Source organism: Falco peregrinus, chromosome 2, assembly GCF_023634155.1.
Source record: "Falco peregrinus isolate bFalPer1 chromosome 2, bFalPer1.pri, whole genome shotgun sequence".
In the NCBI taxonomy this organism is placed as follows: domain Eukaryota; kingdom Metazoa; phylum Chordata; class Aves; order Falconiformes; family Falconidae; genus Falco; species Falco peregrinus.
Window position 1 is genome coordinate 58177472 of NC_073722.1, and position 16471 is coordinate 58193942.

Below are 16471 nucleotides of genomic sequence, written 5' to 3' on the forward strand. Positions count from 1 at the left end.
ATCACCCTTTCCCATTCTCTCTTTCCTAACACACCCCTTTAGGTGTTGGAGACACCACTGCTGCCTGCATCACTGTATGTTAGGCTTAAATACTTATGTATGGAATGGTGTTAGAATATTTTTTGTGGGCCTCTAGAAGGGATCTCTCAGTCATCCAATCTCATTGCCACTGCAGTCAACCGCACCATGTAATCCCTTCCATAACCTCCTCCAGCTCCATTTAAAATAAGTCAGATAGGATTTTTGCTCCTACCGCTCTTGTTAGAGGGCTGCTCTACTGGTTTGCTATGCCGACTGCAGAGCTGAGCTTATAGCCACTTGTTCTCCTGCTGACATTGGCCCTTAGCTTTAACTTGCCAGGCTCCCGCATTTCCCAAGCCCCGCTTGCTTTGCTCTGCCAAACTGAATACACCAAGTGTTTTTATCCTCTTCTGAAATGGGCTGTCTAGTGCCTGTTCACTTCCGTGGCTTTTGTCCGTATTTGTTCCACTTTGATTTACTCTTGACTGCCCAACAGAATCACACATTGTGCTGCAGATCTTGTTTGAAATTACTTATCTGATATTGCTGGGTTTACGTTTCCCTTTTTACATAGCTCCTACTCATCTTGTGATTAACTAGTCTTTCTTTTCCAAGTACTGATCTCATAGTCAATGGAAGATTTTTTTGTGATGAATCTCTGCATGTCATTAGTATTATCAGATTTAATTATATTTTCATTAAACCAATCCTAAGAGGCATGCAGTTTCTCCAGTATACTATTCCCACCCTTGTTTGAACTGGTGATGTCTCCCAGCTCTGCCAACAGCAGATTCCATTGGCATGCTCGTGTTCTTGATGGCACCACTGTAACGAAAATGTGAAGGGTGACAGGAGCCTTGAAGAGTCCCACTGAGCAGCTTTCCTTCAGTCTGACACTGCCCATATAAACATCCCTCTGTCACTGTCTCCTGATCCCCTCATATCTTCTGCTTAAACAGCCGTTCACCTGTCTGGAAGGTATCAGGTATGATTGACCCCGAATAGATTACATCTACCACATTTCCTTTCTTTAAGGAAAACAAAGTTGTATCAGGGAAAGATATCATGCTGAAGCAACATCTCATCTAATCGCATACTTCATGGCTTCCCCATTTATTCCCATAACTTTATACTTATTTTTTCCCTCAAAATTTGTCCAAATTATTGTAAATTATTTTCCTCTCTTTCTCTAATGCAAGTATTCCAGAAGGATTTGAGCACTACAGTAAAACTTCTGGCTCCTTTCACCTTCATCATCACACACTCAGCCTGTCTGCACTCGGGAAAAGACCATTTGTTTTTCCCCACTGCAGTAAACACCCATGACATTCTTCCAGTTATTCATCTTCCTTCTGCTCCCATCTTTCACAGAATTATCTTTATTTAAAATGGAAGCAAAATGCTTATTGGTTTTGTAAACATTGCCAGAATTCCCTCAGTCCGTGTGCCCTCCTCACTGCATGGCAGCCCTGTTTCTTTTGTGCTGGCTGAAGTAACTGCTGCTAGCTGCCATTACCCATCTTCTGTATTTCCTCATCTCGAAGACAAGACTTTCTCAGGAGAGTGATTCTCCTCACTGTTACTGATAGGTTTTCTGTTTCCAGTGACCTTAGTTACCAAAGTTCCAGGAGATCTTCTGTGACGCCCTTCCCCTTTGCTTATGATACAATGTCCAGATCATTTTTGCTGCTCTGGCGTAAAGAGGTCTAATCTTTCCTTTGTATCCAAGTCCTTGAGCCCTTCAGCCTTTTATTTTTTTTTCTCATTTGGTCTCTTTCCCCTTTTGACTTAGAATGCCTTTTTATAAATTACATTTTACCCATCTATTAATTTTAAACTGCATCTGTGAAACAATTTTCTTTTCCCTATGACCTTAGTAGCCCTACAATAGACTCACTACTTACAAAGCTAAACCACCACCACCTCCTGTTGACCTGGTGGCTGGCAAAGAGCTGCTCCTCCATCGCACCCAGCACGGCTCAGCCCCAGGCACCACTCGTGGTATCCCCTCTCACCTTTGTATCTGGGAAAGCAGCAGCTACTGCCCGAGCAGCAGCGATTTGTTTCTTTGTATTCCAAATGCCTTTTTTCATATGCAAATGTAGCTTTGCAGCTTATAGAAAGCTCTGCGCAAACCCGTGCTTGCAGCTGAGGGTGTCCATCCTTGGCCAATGTCACCATCAGGCTCCCGGTTCTATCCCTGACAGTTTTCCTGCAGTGGTTCTGAGCCAGACGCTTTGGGTCTGTTCCCTCTTTCTGTGCGCTCAGCGTTCAGTGCTACCCAGCGGCCTTTACTGGGCTCTGTCTGCCCGGGACACAGCGGCCACTTTTCCCTCTCTCCTAGCCCCCTCTGTTTGACGCCTGGGCAGGTTTCCTTCCTCCGTTTTGCTGCTCCGGCCCCTGCCTTGTGCTGGCAAGTGTTTTCAAGTGCTTCACATTGCCCAGTGCCTGCTTCCAGGTTGGCACAGCCCTCCCATCCCCACCCCCCTTGCCATCACCTGCCGTTGTTCCTTAACCATTGTCATACCCACTTCCCACTCGATTCCCCCCACACACACCTTGTGCTACCACCGAGCTGGGAAGGCACAGACCTCTCCCAGCCTCCTCCTCCTCCCCTAGTTCCAATTCTCCTCTCTGCAGTCCCAGCTGTCCTGATTTCAGTCGGCTCCTGCTCTGGGTGGTTGTTGCGAAGGGCTTGTCAGGGAAGGGAAAAGGGAAAAGAAGGGAGAAAGGAAAAGGGAAAAGGGAAAAGGGAAAAGAAGAGAGAAAGGAAAAGGGAAAAGAAGGGAAAAGAAAAAAAAAGGGAAAAGAAGTGAAAAGGGAAAAGAAGGGAAAAGCAGGGAAAAGGGAAAAGAAGGGGAAAGGGAAAAGGGAAGCTTTCCGGAGGTGGATGGAGGCGTGCGGCTGCAGGTGTGCTCCCCTCCCGGGGAGCAGGGCTGGTGTAGCCCGGCGGGTGACAGCCAGGGAGGTGACAGCCAGGGAGGTGACACCGGCTGCCTGCGTCTGGGCCAGTCCGGCGGGGCTCCGCGCGGAGACCGGCCGGGAGGCTGGGGCGGCCGCCGGCGGGCGCTGGCGGTGCTTGGCACCGCGGAGCGTGGCGGTCACCCCCCCGCGACCCCGTCTATTTCCAGGCTTCTCACGGTGCCCAGAAGCGCCCCGTTCCCGGCATCCCCCGCCCCGTCCCCCCGCCGCCGCTAACGCGGCCGGTGCCCGCTGCACCCCCCGTCCGTTCGGCCCTGCCCGGCGGGGCGGGGCTGGGGGCGGGGCGCGGCGGCGGGCGGGCGCGCTGAGTGGCCGCCGGGGGCGGGGGCGGGGCTCGGGGCGGGGGCGGGGGCGAGAAAAGCGGCGGGGGGAGCGGCGGGGCCGGGGCAGCGGCGGCGGCGGGCGCGGGGCGGCGAGCGGCGATGCGCCTGACGCAGGGCATGTGCACCATCGCCGAGTGCGCGCCCGGCGGGGAGGGCTGCCCCGCCGCCCGGCCCCGCCTCGTCAAGATCGCCGTGGTGGGGGGCAGCGGCGTGGGCAAGACAGGTGAGGGGGGGGGCGGCGGGCGGGGGTGCGCGCGGGGCGGCGGAGCGCGGCTAACGGTTGCCTGTCTGTGCCTGCCCGCAGCGCTGGTGGTGCGGTTCCTCACCCGGCGGTTCATCGGCGACTACGAGAGGAACGCAGGTAGGCGGGCGGCGCCGCTGGGTTGCTGCCGGGCTCGGGGCGGGGGTGCCGCCGGGGGCTGGGCTGCGGCGCGGTGGGGTGCGGGCGGGCCCTGGGGCCAGCGGGCGGGAGGCGGTGCCGGGCCGGTGTGCGGGGGCGCGGCCGGGGCCGCTGCAGGGCGGCCGGTCCCCGCCGGCTGTGCCCCCCCGCCGCCCCCTGCCCGCTCGGCCGGGCACTGCAGCGCCGCCCCCCCGGCCCCTGGGCCGCTCGGCTGCGCCGCTCGCCTCGGCAGCGCTCGGTGCGGTGGACGTGTCCCTCCTTGGAGAACTCTCCTGGCCGAAACTAATGGGGCTTGTGCCTAAAAACATTCCGTAAACCCAGCGCTGCATTCCTCTTGGCAGCCCGAGTGGCAGCGGCTAAGGGATCTAGGCAGCGTAAGGGGCAAAATGTGGAGACAATGTTGTGCGCTTGCCTGGGTGTAGTGCAGTGCAAAGTGCAGGCTAATGTGAGTGTAAAACATGCAGCGTTTTCTTGAGGAAATGATTTGGAAAAAGCCCTAAACCCCAACCAGTCTTACAGGCTGGCCAGCGGAGGGCTTCACTGAAGTGTCAAAATACTACATGACGAGCAAACTGCTTTTCTATAATAAAAGCTGGTTATTTTGCACACTTACCTTTATCGTCTAAGCTAAGACAGTCTTTAAGAAGTGATTAAGCTCCAAGTTGCACGTTATGAAACGACAAGCTTCAAAACAAGTCAATGCAAGATTAAATCCCAGGCTTCTAGTAGTGTCACAAACTTACGGGTTGTTACACGCAGAAAGCTTTTAACGCCAGTTCCTTGCCTCATAAATAATGATACAACTTTCTATATACAACTGATGGGTAGCAGAAGCAACATCTGTCTGTAGAGCAGTGGCTGTACTTGTGACCCTGTTGATGTTCCTCGTCAGGTAATCTCTACAGCAGGCACATCCAGATAGATGGAGAGATGTTGGCCATTCAAGTGCAAGATACTCCAGGAGTTCAGGTGAGCAGTATGCAGCCATACAGTTTACCAAAGCAGCTTTACATTTGTCTGCGCTTGTGTTCCCCTGCACGAGCATACTGTTATGGTCTCTTCTAGAAATATTTTGTTGTCCATTTCAGAGTTTGGCCCTCTGTGTGGGAGAGGTGGTAACTTGCATTTTAAGCAGTCAAGCCAGATGTGTTGGGAGCCTGTAGTATGCTGGCAGCAAAAGAAAAAAAACCAACTTGTTTTCACGAACCATTTGTACGTTGGAGGCCCATTACTTTTGAGTGGCTGAATTACTGAAGTGTTTTATTCCTGTATGTCAGGAATGTTAAGACACAAAACCGGAAACAATTCTGTGCAAATAAGGTACATGGGGAAGAAAATGTCATGACGGCTGCCCAACAAGCTTCATAAATACACGCTATAGAAAGTGAAGTCTGTATTGTGGCTGTGCTCATTGGTGTGTCACAAGTTAGTTTTGAATGTATAGACCTGAGTAATGCTGGATTGTTGCCTTTTTGAACTGGGCAACACTCCAGGTCTAAGTGCTTCCAGCTCATATCTTTGCTTCCCCAGACTTACTGTCTAGCCAGTTAATTTCCCATTCTGTGGAACTACAAAGTCTTTCTCTGCATGCAGAACTACTCGGGTCAATTTTCCATTTGAGTATAGCAAACTCCAGTGTTAAATTCCAGCTTTTTGCAGCTGAATCAACATAGGCATTTATTCGTCACGCTTAGATTGTTTGCACTTACAATGTGAAATGCAAATGTATGTGTCTGAAGCTGTAAAATGCTATTTGGCTTTATAGATTCTTAAGGACAGGTTCCTTTAATCTTTTATGACTTCAGCTATCTAATTTGAGACCATTCATTTTTCAGATCCATGAACACAGTCTGGATTGTAACGAGCAGCTGAACAGATGCATTCGCTGGGCAGATGCCCTGGTGATTGTTTTCTCCATCACAGACTATAAGAGCTACGAACTACTCGGTCACCTTTACCATCATGTTCGACAGTTGCATCCAGGAAATGCAGTCCCTGTTGTCATTGTTGCAAATAAAGCTGATCTCTTGCATATCAAAGAGGTGGAGCCTCAGCAGGGACTTCAGCTGGCCAACATGCTGGGCTGTACTTTCTATGAAGTATCTGTCAGTGAAAACTATAACAATGTCTTCAATGCCTTCCATCTCCTCTGTAAAGAAGTCAGTAAACAGCAAACAACCAGCACCCCCGAGAGAAGGAGAACCTCTCTCATTCCACGGCCAAAATCGCCTAACATGCAGGATCTGAAGAGAAGGTTTAAGCAAGCTTTGTCTGCCAAAGTGAGGACTGTCACTTCTGTCTGACAGCAGAGCCGCTGGTCTGCCCAGTGTTTAGCCTGAGACTGAAAGCTGGAGTGTTTAACACTGGCACATCTAGAGTCTAAGGCATTGTGAAAGGAAGATGGTTCAGGTAGCCTTTTCCAGGGCTGTAGTCCTTAAGCAGTTCATTAAAACAGGAACAGTGGCAGATGGGAAAAGGAAAAAAAAAAAAAAACCAACAAAAAACAACACAAAACAAAACTCAAACCCTCTTGAAATAGTTCTAGGATGTGACTTGCAGAACAAATATTTTCATTTGGAAAAGGAACTTTTCAGTAAATGAAACAAGCTTTCAGTTTGCCTTTTCTCCAGTCAGACAGATTTGGTCTTCGTTTGTGCAGAAACAACCTTTTAGCTGTAACTCAACTTGTACTTGAGCAAGGAAACCCTGAACTGCAGTTCACTGTTAAGAAATAACCACTTGAGTCTTGCAAAGGACAGCATGATGCATCTGTTTAATTTTATTGCACAGTAGAACTGTTTTATTTCCCATGTATTTCAAAACAACTAAGCAAACATGAAACTTCTGTAAAAGTAAGTGGACAGGACTGGGTATTGAGACTGTAAACAATGGTCCTTTATTATTTTTTTTTTACTAGCTATGTTATTGCTGACAACTTGACCAGATTCTTTGTATGCAAAACTATTGTCTGCAGGGTGTAAACATATCTAATTACAAGTAACTTGTGGGGTTTTTACTGTCTGAAAAAAAAATTACTGTCCAGACTAAATGATCCAACATGGAACTTGTGAGGAATGAGTGTGGAGTTGGAGTGACAGTCCATTATAACTGCCAGTCTAAGACACTTGTCTCCCTCTTTCTCTCTCCCCCTTCTCTCCTGCGTGCAGTAGGCACAGAGGGAGGGTGGCTGTGGTTCAGCACGGTGTGAAGCATGACTGGCTCCAGGCAGTGAAGCTGGTGGGTTGTTCTGAGCTGAGTCAGTCCCTATTCATCTTTAAATACATGGCAGATTTTTATATGTATATATATAACTTTTCCTTCTACATTGAGCCAATGGAGTTCAAAGCCTAAGGGCCTTATACACATGCACTTTAAAAAGCCAGCTGTGCTTTTGTTTAAACTGTAATTTATTTATTTTGTGTACAGTTACTCCTCCTAGGGAGTGGACTTTTCATTCTTACTGCCTGGTTCAACATTAAATTTTTGAATTGCATGTTTTCTTGTGTGTTCTTCGGGTGGGAAACAATGGGCAATTACCAGTGAAATGTTGAGACAAAGTTTTTTCAGAGTACTTAAGATAGATTGCAGAAACAGTAAGGCAGCCTTTCCTGCATATACTGTTGCTTTGTTAGCATAAAGTGGGGGCGGGGAGGGGGGCACGGCTTTCACAGCTGCTTTACAACTTCCTTTTAGGAGAGGAACTGAATAAGGCAGAGGCCTTTCAAATTAAAATGGAGTTCTTCATTTGCCCTTGTCAAAAAAATCCTGTGAGAAAGGAATGGTGAGAGGTAGGTTAAAATCCGGAAGAACAGCAAGTCTTTGAAGTGACTGCTACTTTCTCCTTGGAAAAAAAAAAAAAGGAAACTTTATGTATTGAACTATATCACAATGAAGAACTTAATCAAATTGCAAGTCTTCAACTATTTTATTCATGCTTAAAGTAGCTTTACCGAGAGCCTTCCTGAGGAGGCTGTTGTGCTGGGACTAGGGTGACTGTTGCACAAGCCCACCTGGTTAGCACACAGCTGTAATGCCTGGTGCAGGGAAACCCTGATGAGGCGGTGGTGATGATGATTTTTTTGACCATGAGCTACTAGCCAAGTGGCTTAGGACTAGACTTGCAAACGCAACTGAGCTTATCCTTCCAGTCTGAGCTTACTACCAGATATTGGTTAGCTTATTAATATAGTAGTAAACCCATTTGCCAAGGGTGGCTTTGTGTCTCCTCTTCCTACCTTTTGAGTGCTAGTGTCATATGCAGAAGACTCCTTGCTGTGGCTCTGCACTTAATCAAGCAAAGTCTCTTCTGTGCTCTTCCTACTCACATGTAGGCAGGAGATTTTTTTCCTCTCCTGGCCTTTTTCCTGAGCATGGGCTATAGGCTACAGCTATTTCCCACAAATAACGAGCTAACCATCACTCTAGGGCCGCTGGAAAGACTGTGCTCCAGTCCTGGCCCAGAAGAGCAGCAGGCTTTTGTGACCATCTTCTTTCATATCTTCAGCTACTTGAGCATGAGATGGTGCCTCAGTCCCAGCATCCATTGTCACAGCTGTGGCCCCACCAGCTGAAAAGATTCCTCCAAAGTGTGTGTGAGGGCCTGTAAAACCAGTCTGCCTTGGAGAAGCTACTTGACCCATCCGAAGTGCAAGAGCGCCAGTGCCTGCTTAGACTCCCCCTTATCGCTGTCCTAGACAGTGTGTCGTTAGATGGCCAGGTCAGAGACCTGCGAGCATCTGACAAAAGACAGGTGAGGGAGAGAAGACCACAACTGTCAGGCTACCTCATCTCAGGAAAGCAGTTGCATTTCAGAGGTGTAAAGCACCTGAACTCACTGGCCAGCGATGGCCACTGGACAATGACAGCCTTGCTGCTACCAGCAGGGTGCAGAAAACCTTCTAGGCCACCTCCCAAGACAGAAGGTCTAGGTTGTTAGGGGCAATCAAAAAACACAAAAGAAAAAGGGGTTGCAGGAATATGTCGGTCCTGGCATGTGTAGCCCTGTGTACTAGGAGAAAAGAAGATGTATGAGGTTTGGCACTGTAAGAGCATTGCTTTATTGATTAGTGAATTTACAAAACGTCCATATTCTACAATTAAACAGTACAGAAGGACAGAAAAGAAACCAAGAGACTGGCTATTTGCTTTCCAGTTGCTCTGTTCAAACTATTTCTTGAGCTTTTAACATTGCAATCTCATAATATTTCTCATTTTTTATAGCACAAAGTTCCATTCTATAGTCATTCTTATAAAATTCTCTTCCATAAAGGCAACATTGTCCATGCTTTATAATCGGTCCATTGTTTCCTTCCAGCCACTCAAAAGCAAATGTAAATCAAAATGCACCCTTTTCTGAAGGCCATTATAAACATTTAAGAGAACATACTCTAGCTAGTGAACAAAGGTTAAAAAGCTGCTTCCCATTTAATCTACTTCTTTGACATAATAAAGAATGCTATGGTAGAGTGAATGTCACTTACAATTTCACATTCACAGTGTAAGCTGTAGTCATAGCATCCCTTGGATGAAGCAAGAGGATGCAGCTTTAGAGCTCCACCATTTTACGCTGCAATTTGGAAGTCTTGGTGCTATACACAATCACAGTCTCTGTTGGCTGCTGCTTTTTTACCACAGACTGTAGCAAATTTTTATAAAGGAGAATTACATAACTGAATTTGATAGCAGCTCTTTCACAATCATAAATTAAAAATAAAAGCTGTTCTCTAGCCACGCTGTTCAGAAGTCTAGCTCAAGGAAGAATCTGCGCTATGGGCCCTTGAAAATGAGATTGTGCTTCCCCCCCCCCGCCTCTTTTTCTTTTTTAAATACATGTGAGTGGAGGATTTTTCCAGGGTTATCATCAAACGATCACAGCCCATATGTCCTCCTGTGTAAACCTACAGAGAAATGTGCCATCAGAAACAGTCTTTTCTCCCGGGACTGCGGGTGGAGAAACTAAAGCAGGAAACTGGAAGCAGAGAGAGAAGCAGCCACGCAACCTAGCCCTTGAGTCTGGCTCTCTGCTTCTCTGCGGCTACCAGTCCAGCTGGGAGAGCATCCCTGGAAGATGCTCTGCTGGCTAAATCAGGGCTGTGCTCCATGGCCTCTCCAGGGTGAGGGATGAAATAAGAGCAGAGGCTGTTAACGCTGTATAAGGCACATGTGTTTTGCAAGGTTGCCTGACAGAGGGGGTGGATTTTGCTAGCCTTTCACTTCCTCAGGAGCATTTCCCACCAGAAGCAACCCCAGTGAAACCATCAGGAACACTCAGAGAAAAAAGTACTGCTTGGGGAGGACAAACTCAGCATCACCTGACCCTCAGATGCTCCTTTTCTAGGGAATTACTACAAACGATGATACTTGGCCATGCCAGGCAGGGTTGGGTTGGATTCAGCACTGCACGGTGCTACTGCTAAGGAGGGGGGAGTTGTTGCTGGACAACTGGACCATTTTGAAGAGCTGCCTGTGAGCTGCACATATTCCGTTGCAGTCAGATACCCAGCTGTTTCAGGTGCAGCTGTAAGTGCAGCAGGGGACACGTCATTTTTTTGGAAGGCTCTTGGGAAGAGTGACAGACCAGGGATTTGATGTTTCCAGCTGAGGCACTCGCTCATCTCCACAGATCCTCCCCCGTCAGATACCGGTGTCAGGCTGGAGACGGTCTGCAGCAAACAACAACTCGATAGCACTGTGTGGTGTCAGGAGTGCAGAAGACAGCACGATTACCTGAAATTAGGGGAACAAGAAACAACAAGTCAGAATGAGGGGGACTGAGACTGACCGCAATACTAATGAGCCATGGATATGAAGTGTTTGCTTCACCCAGCACTAGACAGGCTGTGTGTTTCTGACAGGGAAATACAACTTGCCCAGTGAAACTGTCTCCTCCCTAATAACTGCAGTTAAATCACTTTAAAGAGCACAATGACTGGTAGCATTGTACTCTTAATGAATGTGTGCTTTGACACATTTCTACCCACATCTTAGGAGGTGACTTGTTGTGACTGCCATTGGTTTACTGTGAGGCACCAGCTGATGAAGCAGGGGTTTCCCCTCTCCTATAGCACAGATTTGAGTGACAGCTGTTTCAGCTGAAGGTAGGGTGAGCACCACAGCAGTGCTGCTGGCCTGCTGCAGGGAGCCACAGTCCCTGTTCAGGTACATCTCTTCAGACCAGGCACAGGCTGTTCTGCACATCAGGACCAAGGCTCAACCTTAAGCACTGCTGGGATTCTATCGCGTTTGTTTCTTCAAATTTTTAATCCTAGATGGGTCTGATAAATGAAACTGTCACTCACTACAACCATGACACCCAGCCTTCCAGATGCAGGTATGTTTTTCTTAGGTGAAAACCAGTATGCAGGTGCCTAGCGTGAAGGCTTCCCTGCAGGGCAAAGCTCTCAGCAAGAAGTGAGTGCATACACTCTTGCTGTGTGGAGCTAACCCAGGGCTGCGGTTGTAGGACACTGCTCTTACAAAGCCCCAAGTTCAGCAGTGTCCACAGGGTTGTGACTGCAGGCAGGGACACGGGGGCACTTACTAGCCCACTTGAAAATGAATTTGCTGCTTCGGTTTAAATCTGAGGAGAGGAACCACAAGCATCAACAACGGAGTATGTCTGTGTGTTCGTTTCCTGCAGTAGCTATCAAACCACTCGTGCTCTTCATCACATGGTTTAAATGCGTGGTAGTGCTGCATTTCAACTTTTTCTGTTGTTCTTTCTTTCATCTTTTCACTTCAGATAATGAAAGGATCTCTTCTGTACTGATGATAGTCTCCTCCTCACTTCTCCCTTTCCCTTGTCCTCCCACACAATCTGTAGCAAACTGACACTGATTATCTTTTCTCCTTCCTAAGGCTGAAAACTCTGTAATTTGCAGATGCCAAAGGCTGACACTGTCTTACTTATGTTACATGAGAATCAGACTATAGCGCAGTATGTGTTCGTCTTGTTATTACACAGCTTAATCCTCAAATACATGAGGGGACACGTTACCAGAATTTTTTGGGCATACAAGCCAAACATCAACAATAGCTACTGCCAGATAAAAGCAGTTTCTTCTTCGAGTCCCACCACCAAACCCTGAGGGGATTTGTGCAACTAATAGAAGGCCAGAGAGAAAAATGAGATCTGCAGCTACATCTGAGAAAGGATACGGCCAAATACAGTGGGACTTCCCTCCTTTCCCCTCAGTATCTCTGAAGGGCTCGTTGAAGGGGGATAAATGTGAATATTGCTTCCTTCATTTCTACAGAGAAGGGGGGAGTTGCACAGATAAGTAACATCCATCTCTTCTCCAGGCAGGTCTCTTCAGGACAGTCTACCTCCTTTGCAGACCTTCTTGTTCAGCACAGCATGCCTGTCTTTGATGCTTCACCTGAAGGGCCAGGGGTTCCCATCCCAACCCACCGTGCCCGAAGGCACTGCGGGCAGCTCACCCTCAGCAGAGGGCAGGGAAGGATGCAGATAACGTGCTGGTGCATCTAGAGGGGTTTGTCTGCCTGCCTGCCTCGGCCACAACCACACAGCTGGTTGTGCATGGTGCGAGGAGGGAGGGTGAAACAATCCACTCATGCTCTTTCCCTTTTTTACTCTCCTTATTAGTGGGGGCAGAGGGGGGAAGGGTCATTTCTTCCTTTGGAAGTAGAATACTTCTCGCCAGGTTAGGGGAGCTATTCACCACCATCCAAACCCGAATGATGTGTAGGAAGTGCTGTATTCCTTTGCTCTCCTCCATGAGACATAGAATTGTCATTCATATTCAGACGCAGAGCAGTTCTGTGGATGGAAACATGTGTCTCTGCTCCACATTTAAATGTCATTTGCCTCAACTCTAAAAAGCTGCTGAAGTAATCAGTGTGTCCTGTCAATTTTTCTATTTCTTTCCTCAGTTCTTTACTTTTGCACGCACATGTCTCTCCATTTCTCCAAGAGCCAATAATTAGTATAAATGTCAGTCCTTTGTGTGACTGGAAGGGACTTGGGAGGCCAGTGTTCCCCGATGCCTGAATCTGATTGCCTGAACACCACAAAAAAGCTCTGTTAAATGCTGGCTTGAGTTAGACAAATGCCTGGCTTTTTGAAAAGAGAATAATCCCAAACAGGTGGCACGTATTCACAGCCAAAGTGCAGAAATCCAGGTAAATCCAGCAGACTCATAAACTATTTTTATGTGAAAGACTTGCACAACTGCTTCTTTTTCTTCTTTCTCTTCCTCCTCCCACCTCTCCCTCAAAGTCCTTTCACCTCTAGCACAGCACATTTGGACAAAGGGCAAGATGCAGTAAAAGCTTAAAATTCTTTAGGAATCTGCCTCAGAGGGTGACCTGCTGCCAGGGTTAAGCCAAAGCAAAGCAACACCAGATCCCATGTCACCACTGTCAAGCCTCAAGTCCCTCTAGAAAGCCAGTCTAAAGTCCCCCTGAATAGCTCTCAACCAACTCAAGTGTTAACCCTCTGCTTATCTTTCAGGGTATATTAATACATTTCAGGTGTGGATTAACTTGTCCATCAGTGTGTCACAACTCAATCCCACTCCAAGAGGGGAAAAAATTTCATTCGCTGTTTTGAGGAGATTAGCAATAGGCTAATGGGGGAGAAACGTGTTATGAGATCAGATAAAACATCGCTAAAAATGGCACTCTATTACAAAATACTGCTTGAGACTGCTTGCAAAACCAATTAAAACATGGAAAACACATGTCAAACCGAGGGACTGCTCTGCCTTTGGTTGGCTCCATTTTGCCAATGATTTCTTGGTAATCAAAACCGCATTCCATAGGAACTGAAAACAAGATGTTTACAAGCCACCCTGGAAAGTAGAGTTATATTTATGATGCAGCTGGTTACACAGCACTTCTTTGCAGTTTTTAGATTACCTTGTGTATCTGCACTACTCAGCAGATACCTGATTGCTCCTCCACAATTAACAATTATTTTTAACATCTCAGATGGCACCAGAGCTCATCCATCCCTGTCCTCTCCCCACGCCATTCAGATGACAGCTGCTTTAGTCAAGTTCTGCTGCCAGAGAGTGGACAAGGGAAAGACCAGCTGTACAGACACTACTGAAGCTTCACTGCAGGAGCCATCCTCCTTCCAGGAGTCCAACAGCACATCCAAGGCTGCAGGGACTTGGGGCTCTCTCCGCATCACCCGCTTCACGCTACTTAAGGCATCTAGTGGTCAGCTATCTATCACAGATACCTGGCCTGGCCCAGAAACAGTACAGCTGTACCCAGGATAATTTATTTTGCTCCTGAGCAATGCTAATTGACTTGTCTGCAGGATCACCACTGGTAAGTCACTAGGTGGTACACAGACCCGTGTGGCAGGCTCCTTCTGAGCATCCCTGCACTGTTTCCTGCAGATGCACTGCCAGGGAGCCTGCAGCCTTTTGGACAGCTAATGTTTCTGTTTATAAAGGATACAAATAAATGAATCTTTTGAGACGAGATGAAAGCTCCTTCAGAATAACGCCAATCTGTTCTGAACTTTACTGCCTGAGTTTGAACTTTCATTGATGACTCTGATATGTAAAAAATAGACCCTTGGTGCCTGCACACTTGTTGCCTATATGTTTCACAGCAAAATCCTAATGCCACATTGCCTAAAGCCTAATGTCTGTGCGGCTGCAGCTTCGTGTAGGTTTGGTGCCAGTGCTATAGGGAACATTATCTGATGAATTTGTTCAGATAGAAACTGTACATTTAGAGCTGTTTTTACCTGGGTACCAGGTTTGCGTGTTGCTACCAGATCCTTCACCATTTTGACCTCGGACACTGTCACTCCACCAACCATAAAGATGATCAGAAGAGGATGATCACCAGGGTGAGGACGAGTCACCTGTAAAATGAAGGAAAGCATTATCTGTAGTTGCTCAGCCCAGCTCCAAACATATGGACCAGCAGTGACTGGCTCCCTGAGGGGCTGAAGGAAGAGTAATGAGGAAGCTCAGAAAGAAATATTCATGGAATGCTGGTTTCAGTAGCAGCTCAGAGGGAAATCAATGGGGATGACACCCAGTTAAAACTAATTAACTGTTTCCAGGGAAATGGAGTTTTCATGGCTTCCCCTGAAACCTAGGAGAGTTTCTCATGAGGTCTGAGGACTTCTCCCTCCATTCCGACGTCACTGCCTTCCTCCTTTTCCCAGAATGGGAGGAGAGTACTTGGGTGGATGCACAGTTTGGATACAAGTACACATGAGGCTTTAAGAAATGAGGGGTAAATTACTACCCAGCAGAAGCAAGGAGTCCAGCCTAAACACGCTAGAATCTGTGCCTGAGGTCAGCAATGGGAAGAATCATAAGTAATGTGTTCTCACCAGTCCTGCGAGTAATCCTTTACAACTGACCCAAGGAAAATACATTGGGTCCATTGTAGTATAAAATCAGTTCCTAGCTTGTTTCCTTCAGTTTTCAATACTTCTATGACTGGGTTCTAACTAATATAGTGAAACTTTAGATCTAAGAAAACACTTGTTTCATTTTGCCCCAACTATCATTAAAATAGTGCAAACATTTCACTTTGGTTAAGACTTTATAAAACCACATTTTAATTTTAAATGTGAAGGGGATGCTTTACGTCAGTTTCCTCTTAATCACTTCCAGAAGTCTGATTACTTTGCTGTTTCCTAGCAAACTCTTTCCTTCTTGATAAAACGCACTCCCTTGACAATGCCTTGCTCCGGTCTTTGGGAATGATGTCAAGGGAGCCCATGCAATTGCTCTTGTCACATTGCCTTTGAGCATGAAACACTCCAAATGTTTGGCTCTGAAAAGTGACAGTGAGAACAGCTGAATTTGCTCCTTTTTAGACTCTCCACCCCCTCTTCTTCCACAAGCGTAGGTTTTCAACAGCATTCGCTCGACAGAATGAAAGTGGTCATCAACCCGAGTTCGGGTGGAGTGCAGATCCTTTGCTTTCACCACCACAGCAGCTATCTTTGATCCCTGTGGCTCCAGCTCCTGAGGGTACAGCTCTTCTCCTCTTCCTTATTATGGCTGCCCTATATTTAGTCTTTGGAGAGTTTTTCATGCTGCAGCTCTGTCAGGCTTTCTGGCTGGCAACCTTCAGCAGAGGCTCTTCCCTTCGGAGCACGCACCAGCAGACGGCATGCTCCTCTCCAGGCTAGCGGGCCTTCAGTTGCACAGGGCTCCCTGTGCAGTGCTGCTCCCCAGGCAAAGAGCTTTCCAACTCCCTGGGAGTTTGAAACCAGTACAAAAAGCCTTAGATGGATGTATCAGTGACCTAGGTATTTGTGTACTGAGTGTTTATTTTCTTAATCGCCCCCACTTCGCCAGCCATCTTCACTGAACTGATGGTGCAAATAGTGTATATACTACATTCAGCAGGGTGTCCTGCAGCTCTTGTGTGAGAGTGAGCAATTTTTTTTTTACACCAACAGAACAATTAAATGGATCCACCAGAGCTTACATAGACCTTCTCTATGCACTTTCCTACATCAGACTTCTCACTTCTTACTATCTGCATACAACGTAGTGTCAACTTCAAATGAAAAGTCCATTCCTATCAGAAAAATCATGAGGAGTTTAACTAAGACCTAAATACTTACTCACAAAGCAGGCCAAATAGAACTATTACTTGCTAAAATATTAAGAGTATCTCATGCCATAATTGCTGTAAGTAGTGACACAAGGTTAAAGAAATAACTGCTCACAAGGATGGTGAAGATGAAAGTTGACAAAATGCTCTGCTACAGCACTTCGAAGTAACACAGGCA

General features: G+C 47.1%; 2 protein-coding genes across 2 annotated transcripts in view; one reads left to right on the plus strand and one right to left on the minus strand.

The window, feature by feature from the left end:
- The first annotated feature begins 3375 nt into the window (after nucleotides 1-3375).
- Nucleotides 3376-7219, plus strand: RASL11B (RAS like family 11 member B). The gene is made up of 4 exons (XM_055797497.1): nucleotides 3376-3549; nucleotides 3631-3687; nucleotides 4619-4695; nucleotides 5562-7219. Exons 1-4 carry the CDS (start codon nucleotides 3426-3428, stop codon nucleotides 6027-6029), a joined length of 726 nt encoding a protein of 241 aa, XP_055653472.1. The 5' UTR covers nucleotides 3376-3425; the 3' UTR covers nucleotides 6030-7219.
- Nucleotides 7220-8759: 1540 nt separating this feature from the next.
- Nucleotides 8760-16471, minus strand: part of SCFD2 (sec1 family domain containing 2) — a 199149-nt gene continuing 191437 nt past the window's right edge. The window contains exons 9-10 of the mRNA XM_027779262.2: nucleotides 14453-14572; nucleotides 8760-10452 (exon numbers count right to left, since the gene is read on the minus strand). Of these exons, the coding sequence (XP_027635063.2) occupies nucleotides 10360-10452; nucleotides 14453-14572 (213 nt within the window). The 3' untranslated portion in view covers nucleotides 8760-10359. The remainder of the gene's footprint in view (nucleotides 10453-14452; nucleotides 14573-16471) is intronic.

Coding starts and splice junctions, on each gene's coding strand:
- RASL11B (XM_055797497.1), top strand. CDS start 3,426: ATGCGCCTGACGCAGGGCATGTGCACCATCGCCGAGTGCGCGCCCGGC. Junction 3,688..4,618: donor CGACTACGAGAGGAACGCAG/GTAGGCGGGCGG, acceptor GTTCCTCGTCAG/GTAATCTCTACAGCAGGCAC. Junction 4,696..5,561: donor AAGATACTCCAGGAGTTCAG/GTGAGCAGTATG, acceptor TTCATTTTTCAG/ATCCATGAACACAGTCTGGA.